Here is a 20,617-nt window from a genome sequence, read left to right as displayed (position 1 = left end):
CACCATGTACACATTTAAGGCTGAATCGACCTAGGGGAGGAGGTTCAGGACCGATTTTAATTCTTATTCGCTGCTGTTATAATTGATCGTGAGCGGGAATCGAACTCTGGTCGCCGGGTTCGCAGCGTGCCTAACCACTGTGCCACCGTTCCCCATCACGCGTGCCCCGCACGTTAGACACACGTGTCATGTACACACACACACGCACGCGCGTACATCCACGCACAGACTTCGATATCAGTAAGGCGTGCTTTTAATAACGTCACGTGGACAGAGAGAGAGTTCGCTCTGTCATCGTATACCGATGTGCACTTTGTACCACAGTCCACACTTAATAGACGACAGTCAACAGAGATTATACGGGGGGCGCGGGCGGGGGGGTTGGAGATATTTAAACGGGAAACCAGAAATCACAAAACAAATGTGCATGCCACACCACTCCAAAGGACTGTACCACGCGCATACACGCACGCACACACAAAATATAAATTATACACCGAGAAATATCTCGAAAGGTACAAATGGTCTTGCCGTATGCGGCAGTGCGTTTGCGGTAGGGGCGTGTTGGGGGTAAATCGCGACATTCCTTGACCTCATTGTCAACGCGTTGTCCGAAATTCCGAATGCACGCAGTCTCGCACGCCCAAGACGGAACGATCCACAGCACTCCGTACAAAACTAGTGAGAGGAGATTGTTACTTCGTTGTTTGTAAAAATATTGCAGTCATCTAAAGAATATATATCAGCATATTTTTGTGTTTTCATCTGGAAGATACAACTACAGTACACGCACACAACGCATTGCATCCTCAAAACCGATACGAGTGCCGTAATTTTTTTTTCGTTTTAAATATCCAGCTCATGACATTGGCTCCCTTATAAAATAAAATCGCCCGGCTGAGAATGGACCATATTCTCCAGAATATTAAGACGCTTCGGAAAGTAAGACGCACCCTAAAAGAGTCACAAACGTGTCAATAAAGTTATCAACACGTGGTCTCTCTCTCGCACACACCATATACACAGCTGCCGGAATATAAGACACTTCCAAAATTCTACTTTAAAATACATGTCTGGGGAGAGAGGAGGGGATGGTGAGGTGGGGGAAGCGCATCTTATCCAGAGAATATGGCAATCTCTTGTATTTCACTGAAATTTCACTGCGCTATTAACAGGGGCCTTCTCAGGCATGCTCAACACCCAGGCAAATGCAATCAGATCTTTTTGTGATGTCCCCTCCGCCGCCCGCATACTTTTACCAGATTCACTCTCAGCGGCCCTTCAGGGCAGCATGGACGTAAGGTGACATTGTTATTCAAATAAATACATTCCAGCCATTCCACTTGTTCCAACCAGCGGATTGAAGGCCTCTCACCACACGCGGGAGCGTTGTTGTTATTTGCCATACTTCACCGCGCTGGTCATCAATGCGGGTTGGCGAAGGCTGAGAGCATACGAAGTACATAAGTACCGTACAACAATGTGGGTGGAGGAAGGGGTAGGGGGGGTGGTTCAGACACTGATGTTAAGACGTGGCCGGGAATCGAACTCCACTTTTCTAGCTTCATAGCAGCAGCGCGCTCACCACTGCACCACCACCCCAGTCATTGTAATGATCAGTTCTGTTTACCTAAACGCCATCATAATCATTAATACAACGTTTTATTACTGAGTGATGGCATGTACGCTTGATATTATTCCGCTTCAATCATATGGCCAAATTAGACCCTCGAGGTGATACAGAGAACATTTTCGACTTGCGCGCGTGTTAATACGTTGGGGGTTGTGTGCTGTGTGTAACTCGTGTGTGAGTGAATACGTTGGGATTGTGTGCTGTGTGTAACGCGTGCCGTGCTAATACGTTGGTGTGCACGCGTCATGCACGTGTCGGTACAGGTATGTAGTTGCACCGTTGTCAACGTGTGTGCCATGTGTGTTATTAAGTTTATATGTAGACTTTATATATCTGCGTGTGTGTGTGTCTGTCATCTCATTCAACCCATGGCACCCGGGTCTGTTCCGTGACCTGCCAGCGAGTGTTCGACACTTCACTGGCCTCAAATTGCACCTAGCCTGGTACAAGCGCGGTTATCTGCGTGTGTGCACGCGCGTACGCATTTAAAGTTGTGCGCACGTGTGTAACTATATGTACTTGTGTGTACGCATGTAGCAAATCTACTGGTGTGTACTCGTCTGTATAGCTACATGTACAGTACTTGTGTTCACGTGTGTAAAGTATATGTACTCGTGTGCACACGTGCAATGTGATCGCTTGCAGTTCCGTCCTGTACCATGTTAAGCGCGCGGATGTGTGCAAGTTTACATAAGTGCGTGCAAGTGTGCGTGTCTTCGCACGTGTGTGCGCGTGTGTGTCTCGCAGCTCAAAGCCCAACAACCAGTGCCGGATTATCCTAGTAGCAAAAGTAGCTACACGTGTAGTAGCTACTACTACATATGTAGTAGCTACTACTACTACATATGTAGTAGCTACGGGCCCCGCACTTTCAAGGGCCCCGCGCTGAATGATTTCAAGCTATCAATTACAATTCAGTGATTCTGCACTTGCTCTATTACTATAGTACTATACTTGCCTTCAACTGTTATGAACGACCGGGTGTTTAAGGTTAGCGATTTGTCGTATTATCTGGCTGTACAGCAGATGAAAAATACAATTACTTTACTATGCAAGTTACAAATTTGTGTCTTAATATTTACGTTTTTTTTATTTATGGCCCCTTTGTAACATGTGCTACAGGCCCCGCACTAGCTTAATCCGGCACTGCCAACAACACGCGTGGAAGGGATTCTCCTGCCCAGGCCGGATTAATATTTACAATGGGATCAAGGGCTGTTTCAGTTTGTGGGGAGGTGGGGTGGTGGTGGGGTTTGAGGGGGGGGAGCTCTTGTCCAGGTAGACCTCACCGAACGCAGGGGTTATGTTCCTGAACAAATGCCGCGTTGGGCAAGGTTTTACTGTTTAGTCAATTGCTTGGCGCCACGGTGGCGAGATATTACCTACCTCGCCTGGTATACAGGAGGTCGTGGGTTCGATCCTGACGCCTGCTGTATATTTCAAGTTTGCGTGTCTCTCTCTCCCCGTGGTGGCATGAATTTTTCTCCACATTTAGAATCAACATCACACGTTTAGAGTATTTGGCTGCTATAAATGTCCACGTGATAAACCACTCCGTCGAGCTATCATTTGTGATAGCCAGGTCGCTTATGAAACAAGAGCTACATAGCTCAGTGAGCCTTACCTGGTAAAATAAAAATATAGTTTAAATAGTATCGTTTCCTACCCTTGACTGTTTCACCACCACCATTGCCCTATGATGTCAAACACTCAATTGTTATCCACCTTGGTTATTTCTGTTCTGAAACGTGATACGCGAATTGTGTGTAAAATAGCAACGCTATTTTAATCACGGCCTATTACCAACCGGTCGTAATGCTGCGAGTGGCGCCACGGTTTTAATGACCAAGTTACCTGAAGGAGTTTTCATGGTGTTGTTTTTGCATTTAAGCTGGTATAAAGCGGTTTATATATTTCAGAGGGGAAGTCCCCGCATAATTCAGGGCCACTGGCCTCTGCAGGCCCTAAGGCCCCTGTTTTAAACCGGTCCTGCTCCACAACCCAAGAGCCCAAGGGGCCAGATGTTTCACTCGTTGGTACCCACCCGAGGTGGCGTAACTTTAGCGGTTCCAATTGCCTTACGTGACCAGTGAGAGCGAATTGCGCGATAACCACTTGAAATTCGTGAAGTTATCAAGTACATAAACGATTGTTACGACTCAAGTTGTGCTACATTAGGCGGTATACCGACTTCAAACCTTGGCCCATGGACTACCCGACCCATCACACGCGCAGAAGATGAAGGAGTGTGTGTACTCCTGCGCCCAGGGTTTAATTTGTCGCGATATATTTTCTGGAGCTCAGCCTATTGACGGCTCTGGCTGGGCACAAGCCTTCTTGGCTCACGCCCATCACAAGTGGAAGGGGTACTCCTCCAGGTAGCTCCGTATGCGTTTGGGCAGCCTGATGGAGCCAGGCAGCCGCTGCCTGGCCCTGTGCATCGCTGTCCTGCACTGGTGCTGAAGACTCGGCGGTGCCACGTAGCACGGCTTGCACAGCCGTAGCGGCAGTGGCTCCTCCACCTCCGCTCCCTCCTCCCAGAGACACCTCGACAGGTGCCAGCCATTTTCCTCCTTCTGTTGGCGCTGATGGTGATTCTGCTGGAGCTGATGCTGCTGATGATGATCATGGTGATTCTGCTGCTGCTGCCTCTCTTCACTCAAATCCTGCTGCTGCTGCAGGTGACGCTGCTGCTGCTGCTGCTGCTTACACCCGACGTAAAACTGAACGAGCTTGACGACGTCGTCGAAGTGCACGAGGTGGGGCTTGACGAAGCGCACCGAGTCGAGGCTGAAGGCCCCGCCGCTGTGCTCAATGCGCACGTTCGTGGGCCCGCGGCTCGTCTGCACCGACAGCGTGAGCAGGAAGTCCGGGTGCGTGCTGTCCCGCACCAGGAACGTGCCCTCGGCCGCCGACATCAGCAGCTGCCGGGCCTGCGTGGCCGTCAGGCTGCCCCAGTACCAGCCTAGGTGAAGAGGGGGGGAGGTGTACGGGAAAAAAAATAAACCTTTGTTATGAGCGACAGGGTTTCGTTGCAGCCGCTGTGACCCCCACCCACCTCCCCTACTAGCCACAGGTGATGCTCCGCAGCCTATAGCACCTGTGGTTTTTTTTTGTTCGTATGCGTGGCCGTCGTGCGTTCCAGCACTATGTAGGCGAAACCAGCCTGCTTGGCTTCCGAGATCTGGCACACCGAGGAGTCTGTGTATTTTTAATAAGAGCCGAGTCGATGGTTCGATTCCAGCTACAGTGTCCTCATAATAATATTGAGAATGCTTATGAACGTAACATTATGTATGATGTCATCATGGGTAGGAGTACGGTAATCTTAAGATGTGACAGTGTCTTAGCCAAGCAAAACCCTTCCCCAGTATGCAAATGATAAACCCAACAAACCACTGTAACGTATTAAATTAATCCCCAACTGTAGGTCAGCCACTCCACTCTCGTCTCTGCACTCTACGGAAGGGCCATTGCCAGAAACATTTACATCGCGGTGGCTAGAAGATGTTAACTACCTCCCCTGTTATGCAGGAGGTCGTGGGTTCGATCCCGACCCTGATGCCCGCTGTATATTTGTAATCATTGCTAAAATCTGTGATTGCGTCCCTCCATGCATCTCGCGAACTCCGGTCATCCTCGCAGCAGCAGCGGCTTTCGGCTGCTAACCATCGAACAAAGACGGCGGTCACCGCAGCATCGCGCGCTTTTAGATGCGCTTCTGCGGCCGTCTGGAACGCTCTTCCGATATTATGAAGAAGCCACTGGAGCTATGCACTTTAAAATCATCATCTAGATTGAAAACCCACTGCTTTAGAACTCCTTTTGTGTTTAGTTTGTTGTCCTTACCCCACCTTCGATTAGTATGGTTGGCTGCGTACGATGTGAAAGAAGTTCAACGGACAGAACATACATCTCAACTCCCTCCAGACTGAGTCCGTAAAGAGGCACTGATTCTCAACAGGCTCTCTAACCAGGTGACATAAACGACACGGTTATGAAAGTACTCCCCTCCCGACACCCATATCCAATAATAATAATAACAGTGATGATGCTGTTGTTTTACCCAGGGAAGCCTCGCAGAGAGTAAAGGCTCATTTTCTGGAGGGTCCCACCACGCTGGGAAGTTTTGGCCAAATTCCATGAACGAGCGTTTCACGTGCGGGAGGAAAGCCGGAGCGAGGGCAAAGTGTGGGGTAACAATTGGAGCTCTGCACACAACCACTTTGATGCTCTCCTGCCTTGTCCCGGCCAACGTTATTTTCTCACGAGCAACTTTGAAAATAACAGAAGCATCCGAAATCTTTATTTATGTGGAGGAGAAATCCGATGAGCTATAAAGCTCTTTTTTCACACATGTCTTAGTCGGGGGCGGGTCAGAAAGTTACAGCAACAAACACAATTACAAAAGAAAAACACGATAGGAGTGTAAAGCATAGGAAAGGTAAAGCATAGGAAAGGTAAGAAAGTCACTCGATTGACACTGACAGTGCAATAATAGTTTCACACGATAGAATAAATGATACCTTACTCCCAGAAAATTATTGGACTTAGAATTATCATCGCCCTTGATTTATTCTTTATCGAGACTCCATCACTGGAGGGTCTTGCTCTAGAATGGCAGCCTATATTGTAACCCCTTGGGTACAATGTCTATAAACCAGATGATTATTCTCATCGCTAATCAGCTTGCGTAGATGGCCCAGACCATGGTAGTGTACGCCAGTGATCCAGTGCTTTGGAGGCAAGGGTTGGTGGATCATGCAGAGATTTGTAATACAGTATTTCCAAATTCCGTGAACTGCGAGTTGCTAGGAAATGGCAGAACAACTGGATTTAGGAACCCAACTGTGTAGCCCTTTTGATGTCATCTTGTAGGTACGATGGATTGTCTCCGGATGCTTCGTTTTACTTAAAAATAGCACGAACCAAAACATCCCAGTAGTCGAAGAGTAATCGTAGCGCTGGGCTCTCCAATTATTGAAAGTCATTAAAGTTCTCTTCTGATTCTCGGTTTACATCATAATAATGGGACAACACGACAATAATTGGGATTAGAAAAAAAAGCCTTACCTCTGTTCCCCACGTGTGCCGCTGGACGGGAGGTGATGGCGTGGGGCTTGAAGGGGGTTTCCTTCCGTCCGGACGTGGGATGTGAGGCGGGGTGGCTGTCATCTTTAAATGGTCCCAAGTAATCAACCACAAAGCAGTCTATTTCAATGCTTTCGTTGATTTACTGGTTTGATAGACTAATCATCTCACCTTTAGTAATAACCACGACGAGAATGAAAATCAATTCCATTAATACTTGTCACCTGTGTTAACCAGGAGAGCCTCGGCGATCTTCGTCTTCTTCAGCAGAGTTTATATTTTTGAGAGTTTATATTGGCAGGAGCTTGCTGGAAAATTGAACCATCCCGGCAAGACCCACTTGAAAGCGAGTCTTACCGAGACAGACTTTCTCGCGGGGAAATCATTGATAAGCGACAATGGTTGGGAGGGTTGTCCCCCAGCAGTCCTCGCGGGAGAAAGCCGTGGCACTTGGATCAATCGATCGATCGATCTGAAGGATTCATTCCGAGTTGCAAAGCGAACCCTGCGATAATTGGACACGCTCGGCTGAATCCCGTGCATCGCCATCCGCGGGCGCAGGAAAAGACAGCTCTTAATTGGACCTCAAAGGGCATTAATCGGGATCGCTGTAAAGGCATTAAAATTGAAATTACAGAGATAATAGTCACTTATATATTTTCCCAGTTCTCTTTATCTGCAGTTTGGGTGGGGGAGGGTTCATCCAGCAGTGGATTGATCATGCCCGCTGCTATTGCTGACGATGAGCCCTTTTCTAAATCCCACTGCTGGATAAAAGGGCCTTCCCTACATCACTGGCTTTATCGCCTTCTCCTGTCCACGTCGCGAAAACCCAAGCCGATGGACGGTCCAAGCCGTGGCAATCCCCCCCACGACGCAGTCTCCCGTCCGAGCGAGCGGCAGCCCACGGGGTTGGAGGAGCCACCGCCCTCTCTCACCTGACATCTGCAGGTGCCTCATGGTGGCCACGGGAATGCGCTCCGCGTGCTTTCCGCCGGGCTCCGTGGTGGTGACGGCGGCCTCGCCCTCGGCGGCCGGCAGGGCGGCTGCCTCGGTCTCTGTCTCGCAAGTCATACCTGGGGGGCATGTGGGGGGGGGCAGTGGGGTTGTGGGCAGCAGGGCCCAGTGGAGAGAGAGAGAAGGGCATGAGGCATTGGGCATGGTCTTGGGCAGGGGTCAGCAAACCGAAAATAACAAGAAGAGCGATTGTTTTTTTCTAATTCGGTAAGAAACTCAATATTTTTCAAGAGCCGCATAGCAACGTGGGTACGAGTCGGTGGTGCCTTCCATAAAGGACGTCACGAAGCAGTCCTTTGAAGAGCCGCATCCTACTCCCGAGCCGCAGATTGCCGATCCCGGGTCTTGGGTAATGCCATACACACGTTACAAGCAGTTGCCTGCAAACGCCACTGCTGGCAGAAGGCCCTCTTGCTAGAGGGAGCTCTGGAGAGCACCTCTAAGAGGGCACTTTGGTCTAATATTTGGTGCTTTGGTCTAATATTTGGCAAGAGGTGGGAGTACCCACGTTTTACCCCACTACTCGCCACTTCCCGATCTGCTTACTAACTGTGGTGTATCCACGTACAGTCTACTGCTGGGTGATTAAAGGGGAGGGGGGGGGGCACGGGGGTGAGGAGAGATAGGGAAGAACCTGCCCATTGTTCTAACTGCCGTGCCGTGAGATTGAACCGGTGGCGACCTCTGGGTTGAGAGTCCGGGGGATGCTGAGCGGTGCGTCCCACGGCACCGCGGAGGCGCTGTAGCCGAGGGGATGGACGCTAGAGGCCGAGCTTAACCGTGAAATTACACGCAGGCTTCCGATCTTGAACGCGGATTTACAAATCACACAAAGACCAACAGATCCATGTCAACAATGGCTTCAAGGCGTTGCCTATTATACATTTATGTGGACTTTAAAAGGTCGCTGCAGTGCAGTCTCCAACTCGCATTATCCACTCTAGCCTCTCCAATGTATGTGTTATGAACAAGAGCCAATGCCTGAAACGTCGTCTATTATATATTTTTAAGGCCACGACGTTGTCGACAAATTAGTATTTGACTGCTGCTATACATTCCCAGATGTGATGATTATCAGGCACTGCGTTGAGCTATCATGCGTGGCCAGGTCACCTCTGAAAAGGAGCGAATGGCTCAGTGGGTTTCATCTCGTAAGTAAAATAACAATTTAGTTGAGCTCGATGTGTTTAGTGCAGAATTCACAGATAATTTGTTTAACATTTAAGTTGTGTGTACCCAAACCCTCGGCTAGCGAGGCTGCGTTTAACTTCCACCACAAACAAAACAATTTAAGATGACGTTCAATAAATAATATTGATATACTATTGTAAAAGTAGAACTGTACGTTCATAATTAAATGTTAACTGTTTGGTAAAGGCCATGAATTCCCACTGTGCACAGTGGGAAAATTCCACGCGGATTGTTTTTTTGTATGTGGAGTGAGAGAGGGAGATATAATGGCTCATCGTCATATTTTAATAATATAGGTTTACTCTCCCAACACGCCGGTGTGCTGAAGTAGTAACGAATTGACACGTTTTGTTTACGTAACAAACCTTACGAATTGACCTTGTCGGGTGGTGGTGGGTTCACGACACATTTATATTTAGGCGATCTAACCCAACAAAAATTAACACCATCATTAATAATATTGGTCGCGAAAGCCTGCCTACGTGTTACATTGAATACATGTGTCTTTTTATTTGCACCCACCCCTCCTCCCCCCAGTGTAGGAAATGGGGGGCTGTGTGCCCCTCCAAGCCACCATTAGCGCCCCCTACGGACACGTGGAAATGTTGCAGTTATTGTTGAAGCGGTCTTCCCGAACAGCGCGGAATGAGACGAAATCATTATTGTTGTCATTGCAGTCGACGGCGTTTGCGCTCGACATTCACAGACCGCTGTGTATATATGTATTCATGCGTGCGTACATACACACATATATACATAACATACACACTGGTTTTTATACTTTCATATACATAACACGTGCGCATGCATTATTCACGTTTGCATTCATTCATATTCATATATAATGCACGCATACATACATACATAATTGACACACGTGCATATGTATGCAACGCATACATAATATACACAAGACAAATACTAAGATCCCCCGTACAGCCTTAACAGACTCTCAGAGCTGTGAGCCAGCACCGATGAAGGCCGGAACGGCACACGAGGGGTGGGTGGCCAGCCACCACCCCAGCCCCTTTTGTCTTCCCAGTGGTACTCATTTGAGGCTGGGTCGACCTAGGCGAGGCCCAAGAACGGTTCGGATCATCGTCGCTGGTGTTGACCGTGAGCGGGAATCGAACTCGTGCCGTCGGGTTCGTTGCGCTGCTCGCTAACACAACACACGGGACCCACTCTCACAACGATGCAGTCATGAGTGTAAACCACGTGCCGTACACATGTGCATACACGCACGGGTATCTTCCCAAAATGACAAACTCGCGCGTACACAAAGATCCCCCGTGTAGCCTTAACAGACTGTTGGGGCAAGTGCTGTTAGCGAGTAGCACCTATGAAGGTTGTTAATCTATGAATCTTTAACACACGAGGGGGGGGTGGGACAGCACCACGCCCGACTACATTTGCCAAGTGGCGATGCTTTCACAGACCGCGCACCAGGCCATCATTTGAGGCCGAGTCGACGTAGGGGAGGCTCAGGACCGGTTCATGATAATCGTCACTGGGTGTTGGCCGCGAGCGGGAATCGAACTCGGGTCGCTGGGTTCGTACCGCTCCCCGCACACACAAATATACATACGTACACACAACGTTACATACACAAATAAACTCAAGAAACGAAGACATGCAAAGAAAAAAATCCCCGTATAGCCTTGAACAGACTTGGGGCAAGTGCTGTTAGCGAGCACCTATGAAGGCTACCGGCACTGTGGCACACAAGAGGGTGTGTGGCCAGCACCACGCCCGGCAGCCTTTGTCTCCCTAGTGGCGATGTTTACACACCGCAAAAGGTACTCGTTTGAGGCTGAGTCGACCTAGTGGAGGCCCAGTACCGATTCAGATAATCGTCACCGGTGTTGACCGTGAGCGAGAATCGAACTCGGGTCGCGGAGTTCGTACCGCAGCGCGCTAACCGCTACACCACCGCTCCCCACATGCACGCACACATACACACACAGGGTATATACACACAGGGTACACACACACACAGGGTACACACACACACAGGGTACACACACACACACAGGGTACACACACACAGGGTACACACATACACAGGGTACACACACACAGGGTACACACACACACAGGTACACACACACAGGTACACACACAGGGTACACACACATGGTACACACACACATGGTACACACACACAGGTACAGACACACACAGGGTACACACACAGGGTACACACACACACAGGTACACACACACAGGGTACACACACAGGGTACACACACACACAGGTACACACACAGGTACACATACACATAAGGTACACACACAGGGTACACACACAGGTAGACACACACAGGTAGACACACACAGGTACACACATACACAGGGTACACACATACACAGGGTATACACACACACAGGGTACACGCATACACAGGTACACACATACACAAGATACACACACAGGGTACACACATACACAGGTACACACACAGGTACACACACACAAGGTACACACACACACAGGTACACACACACAAGGTACACACACAAGGTACACACGTGCTTACAAGACAACAAACAAGACAGAGACCCCGAGTTAAGATTTGCGGACTGTTGGGGCCCAATTGCTGTCAGCGAGCGCCTATGAAGGCCGGCACAGATACAGCAGAGGGGGTGGATGGCCAACACCACGCCCGACCGCCTTTGTCTCCCCATATATACACACACACACCCCGACGGACGCACATACACCAGCAAGAAGCAGACGATAAAGAGCAATAAGTTAATGGAGAGTTAATTATAATCATCTTGATTGAATTAAAATCTAGATGCTCGGGGGCTTTCATTACTCGATGTATTCTAAGATGTTATAGACAGTATTTAGTTGTCAACGAAACAATGTATTGTCCCAAGGCTTCCAGCGGTGTAAGTGGGTAAAATTAAACTACATCACTCAATGTGTAGTGTGTGCGCGTGTGTGTACGTGGGGAGCGGTAGTGTCGTGGTTAGCGCGCTCCGCTGCGAACCCGGTGACCCAAGTACGATTCCCGTTCACGGCCAACACCACCAGTGACGACTATCTGAACCGGTCTTGGGCCTCCCCTAGGTCGACTCAGCCTCAAGTGAGTACCTCGTGCGGTGTGTAAACATCGCCACTGGGGAGACAAAGGCGGCTGGGCGTGGTGTTGGCCACCCACCCCCTCGAGTGCCGTGCCGGCCTTCATAGATTCTCGCTAACAGCACTTGCCCCTACAGTTTGTTGAGGCTATACGGGGGGGGGGGGGGGGTAGGATCTTTATCTTTGTGTGTACATGCGTGTCAGAGCGTGCGTGGTGTACATGTGGTGGAGCCGGTTAGTTGTGCTGCTCTCCGAACCCGGCGCTCCTGAGTTCGATTCCCGCTTACGGCCAACACCGGTAACGAATATCTGAACCGGTGGATTCATCCTTACCTGAACACGTGGGCGCGCGGTGTGTACACATCAGCGTGGTGCTGGCCACCCATCCGCACATCATGTGGTGTTCCGGCCTTCAAATAGATACAGCACTTGCCCCAACAGTCTGTTCAAAGGCGAGACTGTACGGGAGGGAGATATTTGTCTTTTATTCATTGTTGGGCGAGCGGTGGTGCAGTGGTTGGCGCACTGCGCCTACGATCTAAGGTTGTGTTGTTATTGTTGTTAAACACCGGGGGTGGTTTTGCTTTCTGGGTAACGAACAAAAAAACCGGTTAACGATTTTTCCGCACGTACTGTTTAGAAAAGTCGAGCGTGGCGTTGACAGCATTGAACATTTCCACGTTCTTAACTCGGAAATGAACGCAGCCGCCGCAGTACACACACACAACCAGCACACACACACCCAGCACAAACACACACACAACCAGCACACACACACACAACCAGCACACACACACAACCAGCACACACACACAACCAGCACACACACACAACCAGCACACACACACACACAACCAGCACACACACACAACCAGCACACACACACAACCAGCACACACACACACACAACCAGCACACACACACACACCCAGCACACACACACAACCAGCACACACACACAACCAGCACACACACACACAACCAGCACACACACACAACCAGCACACACACACAACCAGCACACACACACACAGCACAAACACACACACAACCAGCACACACAACCAGCACACACACACACACACAACCAGCACACACACACACACCCAGCACACACACACACACAACCAGCACACATACCCAGCACACACACAACCAGCACACACACACACACAACCAGCACACACACACACAACCAGCACACATATACACGCAGCGCACACACACAAGCAGCACACACACACAACCAGCACACACACACAACCAGCACACACAACCAGCACACAACCAGCACACACACACACAACCAGCACACATATACACCCAGCACACATATACACCCAGCACACACACAGCACACACACACATCCAACCAGCATACATATCCTCGGAGCACACACACACACAGCACACACACACACGCAGCACACACACACACAACCAGCACACATACACACGCAGCACACACAGAACCAGCACACATACACACGCAGCGCACACACACAGCACACACACACAACCAGCACACATACACATAACCAGCACACATATACACGCAGCGCACACACACAACCAGCATACATATACACGCAGCACACACACACACACGCAGCACACACACACAACCAGCACACATACACACCCAACACACACACACACAACCAGCACACATATACACGCAGCACACACACACCCAGCACACACACACCCAGCACACATACATATACACCCAGCACACACACACACGCAGCACACACACACACAACCAGCACACACACAACCAGCACACATATACACCCAGCACACATATACACCCAACACACACACACACAACCAGCACACACACAACCAGCACACACACAACCAGCACACATATACACCCAGCACACATATACACCCAACACACACACACAACCAGCACACACACACCCAGCACACAGAACCAGCACACATACACGCAGCACACACACACAACCAGCATACATATACACCCAGCACACACACACGCAGCACACATACACAACCAGCACACACACACAACCAGCACACATATACACCCAGCACACACACACAGCACACATATACACGCAGCACACACACACAACCAGCACACATATACACCCAGCACACACACAACCAGCACACATATACACGCAGCACACATACACACTCAGCACACATATACACCCAGCACACACACACAACCAGCACACATATACACGCAGCACACACACACACAGCACACACACACACACAACCAGCATACATATACACCCAGCACACACACACGCAGCACACATACACAACCAGCACACACACAACCAGCACACATATACACCCAGCACACACACACAGCACACATATACACGCAGCACACACACACAACCAGCACACATATACACCCAGCACACACACAACCAGCACACATATACACGCAGCACACATACACACTCAGCACACATATACACCCAGCACACACACACAACCAGCACACATATACACGCAGCACACACACACACAGCACACACACACACAACCAGCACACACACACACGCAGCACACACACAGCACACACACACACAACCAGCACACACATACACGCAGCACACACACACAACCAGCACACACACACAACCAGCACACACACACAGCACACACACACACAACCAGCACACACATACACGCAGCACACACACACAACCAGCACACACACACACAACCAACACACATATACACCCAGCACACACACACACACAACCAGCACACATACACGCAGCACACACACACACGCAGCACACATATACACCCAGCACACACACACAACCAGCACACATACACACACAGCACACACACACAGCACACATATACACCGAGCACACACACACAGCACACATATACACGCAGCACACACACACAACCAGCATACATATACACCCAGCACACACACACGCAGCACACACACACAACCAGCACACACACACACAGCACACACAACCAGCACACACACACACAGCACACACAACCAGCACACACATATACACACACAGCACACACACACACAGCACACATATACACCGAGCACACACACACAGCACACATATACACGCAGCACACACACACACTGGTGTATCCAGGATGTTTCTGTTGCGCGTTGTCGCTTTAAGATGTTCTCTGTTCATATTTTGTTTGTTGCGGTTGCACCCGACTCAAGAGCCGCATAGCTCACAGGGCTATACCTAATAAATGAAACTTGAAATACACAACCAGCACACACACCCAGCACACACAACCTGGCATTCTGGAAGGGGCACCCGGTTCGATTCCATCTCCCCACGCCGCAGTTGGAACGCGTCAATCGGAGAAACTTTCTGAGTTTGTTTGTTAACCCCCCCATACCCCCACCACGTTTTCCGTGTGTCCTGTGTCCACCCAGCAGAATCTAGAATTCGAATGTAAAACGATTCCTGGCGTTCCCTAACTTGTTTTATAATTGATAACCGGTATTATCAATTATAAAACAACAACAAACAGGGTTTACCGGTTTATCGGTTGCCTTTTAACAACGCTGCTCACGGCTAACGCCGGTGGCGAGCGATATCCGTGTCGTTAAGGTTCTACATACCTGGTGCGTTGTGTACAACACAATTTTTGTTTAAAACATCGTGCACTGGGGGAGACAAAGGTCGACCGTGGACGTGGGACACATCCTCCATACCGTCTCCTCGTGCGCCGTGGCCTCGGAGGCCACTCGCGCTACGTGACCCAGCGACACCGAGTTCGATCTCCGCTCACGGCCAACGTCAGTGGCGGCGATGCGAACCGGTCCCTGGCCTCGCTCGCTCGTGTCGGCGACTCGGCCTCGAACGAGTGACTGCTGCGATGCGTCAACGTTTCCACGAGGGAGGCAGAGGCGGCCGCGTTGTGTGGGTGTAGGGGGGTCAATGCCGGTGTCGCTCGCTATAAAACGGGACTCTCTTTGTTCTTTGAACAACCGCCCGAGCTGCTTAAACGTATCTCGCGTTTTAAAGCTATCCACTCGGCGATAACTGGGGAGGAAAACAGGAAGACGAAGCTCCCCCGTGTAGCCTTAACAGACTTTAGCGGCAAGTGCTGTTGACGGGCACCTATGAAGGCCGCCAAGGCACACGCAGTGGGGGGGGCAGCATCACGACCGGCCACCTTTTGTCTCCCGAGTGGCGACGTTTACATATTTGAGGCTGAGTCGGCCTAGGGGAGGCCCAGAACCGGATCAGACGATCGCCACTGATGTTGGCCGTGAGCGGTGAATCGAACGCGCTAACCGCCGCGCCACCGCTCCCCCCGTACAACGTACGACAGAGCGTGGTGGTGGTGGTGGTATCTTTAAGAATTGCAATTACGGCCAACATTGAACCGTTTTAGACGCAGTTAGCGTGGAGTTTACGCCCTGCACAATTGCCCCACGACACAACCCCCCCCCCCCAAGCCTAAAATGAAGTGATTATTAGTCAGAGCATCATTTCTACACCCATTACTCATGCGCATCTGATTAAGCGTTGCCATTTGTCGCTAAGGGTTACTCACGATTATTACGCATGGGTTTAATGAAAGAGCGGCGGTCAGGTTGCACACGTTGAGAAACCATCGTTCTTACAAGCGACACGTCAAAACCGGTCGTGCTCAATTCGCTTCGAGTCTTTTTTTCGATTCGTGTCAAAGTTATCACGCACTTGGAATTCATGTCGAGTTATCCTGGGGGTTTTCTTCTTCAATGCGTGTCGAGTTATCCCGTTTGTTATAATCCGTGTCGCGTTAACCCGGATTTTTGTAGAAATCCGTTCACGAGTTATCCTGTTTTTAATCTAATGGAGTTATTCCGGTTTTTTTTTATTCGCGTCGATTTATCCCGGAGTTTTGTAGAAATCCGTGTCGAGTTATCCCGTTTAAAAAAAAAATCCGCGTCCAATCATCCCGTTTAAAAAAAATCCGTGTCTAGTTATCCGGTGTTTTTTTGTTTAAATCCGTGTCGAGTTATCCCGGAGTTTTGTAACAATCCGTGTCGAGTTATCCCGTTTTTCCCCCAATGCGTCCGTCCCGCGCTGTCATCCACGAACTAGTCATCGAGGTCGCACTTCCACTGGAGGTATTGTTGGGGCGGGGAACACTTGAGACAAAGAAGCAACACATGCCACCAATGTCGGACTGAACATACTAAACAACAACAGCAAGACGAACACACAATGGGTCATGTGTAGTCGTGTGGTGTTTCTGGTCACTTTGCTCGCAGACAGCGTTCCGTGGGTAATTGCGTCTAGCGCGTTTTTGTTTTTTTTTGGTGCGTTCACCGCACGCCTGCGTGGCGCATTCATTACTGCGATTATTGTCTGCGGAATAATTAACGAGGCACGTTCAATAGCCGAGGCCGCTGTGTTGCACGTACGAAGTGCGTACGCGTGTGTTTGCAAAGACGACGGGGGTTTGTTCGTGGTGAGCGCAACTTGCGCCTCGAAACCCCGGCGACTATTTCAACCGGTCCTGGGCCACCCCCCTACGTCGACTCGACCTCAAATGAGTAGAACGTGCGGTGTGTGTGTACACATTAGCACTGGGGCAACAAAGGCGGCCGGGCGTGGTGTTGGCCACCACATCCCCTGTGTGTGCCGTGCCGGCCTTCATAAGGTGCTAACAGCACGTGCCCCAACAGTCTGTTAAACGCTATGATGCAGAGGATCTTTTGTCTTTTTTGTGAATGTACACATATGTGTGTGCGTGTGTGTTGTGGGTTGACGTAAAAGGCGGGGAGCGGTAGCGCGCTGCGCTACGAACCTGGCGACCCGAGTTCGCTTCCCGCTCACGGCCCTCACCAGTGACGACTATCTGAATCGGAAAACCTGGGCCTCCCCTAGGTCGACTCAGCCTAAAATGTGTACCTAGTGCGACGTGTAAAAAAAGACATTGGGATCTTTGTCACGGACACGCAGGCGCGGCGACGTTTACGCGCGTGGAGTTTGATGAGAATTTTGCGCCGCTGCCGCCGCCGTTGTCGGTTCGGGGTGAGCGTCAAATTCGAAAGCGGCAAAATTCGCCGCGCACAGAGAGATCAGAGGCGAGGCACCAAAAATCCCCAGTGTGGCCTTAACAGACTTTTGGGGGAAAGTGCTGTTATAGCGAGCACCGATGAAGGCCGACACAGCACACGAGGGGGTGGGTGGCCAGCACCACGCCCGGCAGCCTTTGTCTCAACAGTGGCGATGTTTACACACCGCACCAGGTACTTCATTTGAGGCTGAGTCGACCTAGGGGAGGCCCAGGACCGGTTCAGATAATCGTTACTCCATGGGGGTTGGCCGTGAGCGGGAATCGAACCCGGGTCGCCAGCTTCGTAGCGCAGCGCGCTAACCGGTACACCACTCCACACCACCACCACCACCACCACTCCACACCACCACCACCACTCCACACCACCACCACCACTCCCCACCACCACCACACCACTCCACACCACCACCCCACCACCACTCCACACCACCACCACTCCATACCACCACTCCACACCACCACCACCACACCACCACCACCACACCACCACCACTCCACCACCACCGCTCCCCACTACCACCGCTCGACACCACCACCGCTCCACACCACCACCACCACCACCACTCCACACCACCACCACTCCCCACCACCACCACTCCACACCACCACCACCACCACTCCCCACCACAACCACTCCACACCACCACCACTCCCCACCACCACCACTCCACACCACCAACACTCCACACCACCACCACTCCCCACCACCACCACTCCACACCACCACCACCACTCCCCACCACAACCACACCACCACCACCACTCCACACCACCACCACCACCACTCCACACCACCACCACTCCCCACCACTCTCCCCCCGTTCGACGCGGCGAAGAGGCGACACCGAGGCGCAACAATGCGAGCGATCAGCGTGCAGGCAGCCAGGCAGGCACGCCGAGCACTCGTTCCACCCGAAGAGAGCGACGTTTCGGGACGAGATGCAGTGGCGGGTTTACGACGGGTTTTGCTCTTGTGGCGAACGCAGGCACGCACGGAATAGACAAAGATCCCCCGTATCGCCTTCAACAGACGGTTCGTGAAAGTGCTGTTAGCGAGTCGCACCTGTGAAGGCCGGCACGGCACACGAGGCGGTGGGTGACCAAGACCCCGCCCGACCGCCTTTGTCTTCCCTAGCGGCGAATATTTACACACATCGCACCAGATACTGGTTTAAGGCTGAGTCGATCCAAGGGGCGACCCAGATTACCGACTCAGACATCCGTCAACTGCTTTTTGGTCGTCAACGGGAATCGAACTCGGGTGGTTGGGTTCGTAGCGCGGCCCGCTCACCACTGCCACACGACCGCTGCCCACTGTGAGCGCTCTCACGACGCGAAACTCCCGAGCGCGCGCGCGAGTTTGGCATCTAATTCGCTTTTCATCATCAACATCATCATCACCATCATCGTCGTTGTCGTCGTGGGTCATCGTCAATTCACTTTTAAATTAATGCCTCGGCGAGGCGCCGCCACCACCACCTCGTGCGATCCCACGGTATCACAATCCACCTGCACGCGAACCGACTGCGGTTTGCGCGCGTTCTGAATTGCCTTATTTTTGACACCTCTGAACCGATACGTGCTGTTCTGTTCATGCGCAATATAATGGTGGGCGCACTCAACTCGGTTCAAGATGACTAGCATCATGCTAACAGACGCAGTGGAAATCACTGCCAGATTCGTCCGCCTCGCTCCCAGTCACAACTAAACAAATACTCAAACAATTATACCCGTCACACCGGTTTACACGTGCCCGGTGGACAACACCGGCCGTCTTCAAATGCACGCCGACATGAACAGACAGGCGTAACAAACAGACGCAGTGAATTCAGCCCACAAGAACTACGATTGGGAAGACGAGAACGACTCACTACGACTGTTGCAACATCAACTACTGCTGCTGCCGCTGCTCCGCACACTTACCAAATATTGCGAGTGACGGGCGGTGGTCGAGTGTCGCTTGCGCCCAAAAAAGCAGAAGACGGCCGGTCGCCTGCTGAGACGCGAAGTAGAATCGTCTCGGACTTTGTCGGGGGGTATTTAATTTTAGACTCTCACCAGAGCCCACCCTTGCCAAATTTGTCGCGCGTGTAACAATGTGTAACAATGTGTAACAAATGTGTTCGCGCTTTCGTGGCACTGCCGCACTTGTTCGGGTGCAAACCAGGATTCAAGAGTTTCACATCCAGTGAGACACACACGCGCACGCACGCGCGCGCGCGAACGCGAACCCGTATCTCCTCCTGCTCGTCCTCTACTGCTCCCCCCCCCCTCTATCTCCGTCCTTGCGTCCGTCGCTTGCTCTTGACGATGTTGCAACTGTTAGGTGATGATGTTGGCGACGACGACGACGTTGTTGTTGTTTTCGATGCCGGTCACCCAGCCCCGTTTGGCGACGTGCGGAGCCTCGAGCGTTCAATCTGAGATCCGGCGCACGCCTGGTGGCGTGGGTTCTTCCTTCTGACTTCGCGTGGAGGCTGGGTTTGTGGAGAGCGTTGCCTCCTCTCCGAGCCGAT

At 51.1% G+C, this 20,617-nt stretch overlaps 2 protein-coding genes across 3 annotated transcripts in view; one reads left to right on the top strand and one right to left on the bottom strand.

Moving 5' to 3' along the window:
- The window catches only part of MRPL42 (mitochondrial ribosomal protein L42), a 35,027-nt gene that overhangs the window by 4,106 nt on the left and 10,304 nt on the right, over positions 1 to 20,617 (top strand). The window lies entirely within an intron of this gene.
- Positions 236 to 20,600, bottom strand: LOC116942431 (suppressor of cytokine signaling 2-like). Of its 2 annotated transcripts, none has more exons than XM_032954354.2 (3): positions 20,025 to 20,600; positions 7,663 to 7,800; positions 236 to 4,598 (listed from the first exon to the last, which is right to left on the bottom strand). In XM_032954354.2, exons 2-3 carry the CDS (start codon positions 7,796 to 7,798, stop codon positions 3,985 to 3,987), a joined length of 750 nt encoding a protein of 249 aa, XP_032810245.1. In that variant the 5' UTR covers positions 7,799 to 7,800; positions 20,025 to 20,600; the 3' UTR covers positions 236 to 3,984. The 2 variants fall into 2 exon arrangements, with proteins under 2 accessions (XP_032810245.1, XP_032810244.1); XM_032954353.2 differs by lacking the exon at positions 20,025 to 20,600 and adding an exon at positions 12,357 to 12,460.

Source organism: Petromyzon marinus, chromosome 14 (assembly GCF_048934315.1).
Source record: "Petromyzon marinus isolate PM22_M1 ecotype Great Lakes invasive population chromosome 14, UKy_Petmar_22M1.pri1.0, whole genome shotgun sequence".
NCBI lineage: Eukaryota > Metazoa > Chordata > Hyperoartia > Petromyzontiformes > Petromyzontidae > Petromyzon > Petromyzon marinus.
This window is presented reverse-complemented; position numbering and strand designations above follow the sequence as displayed.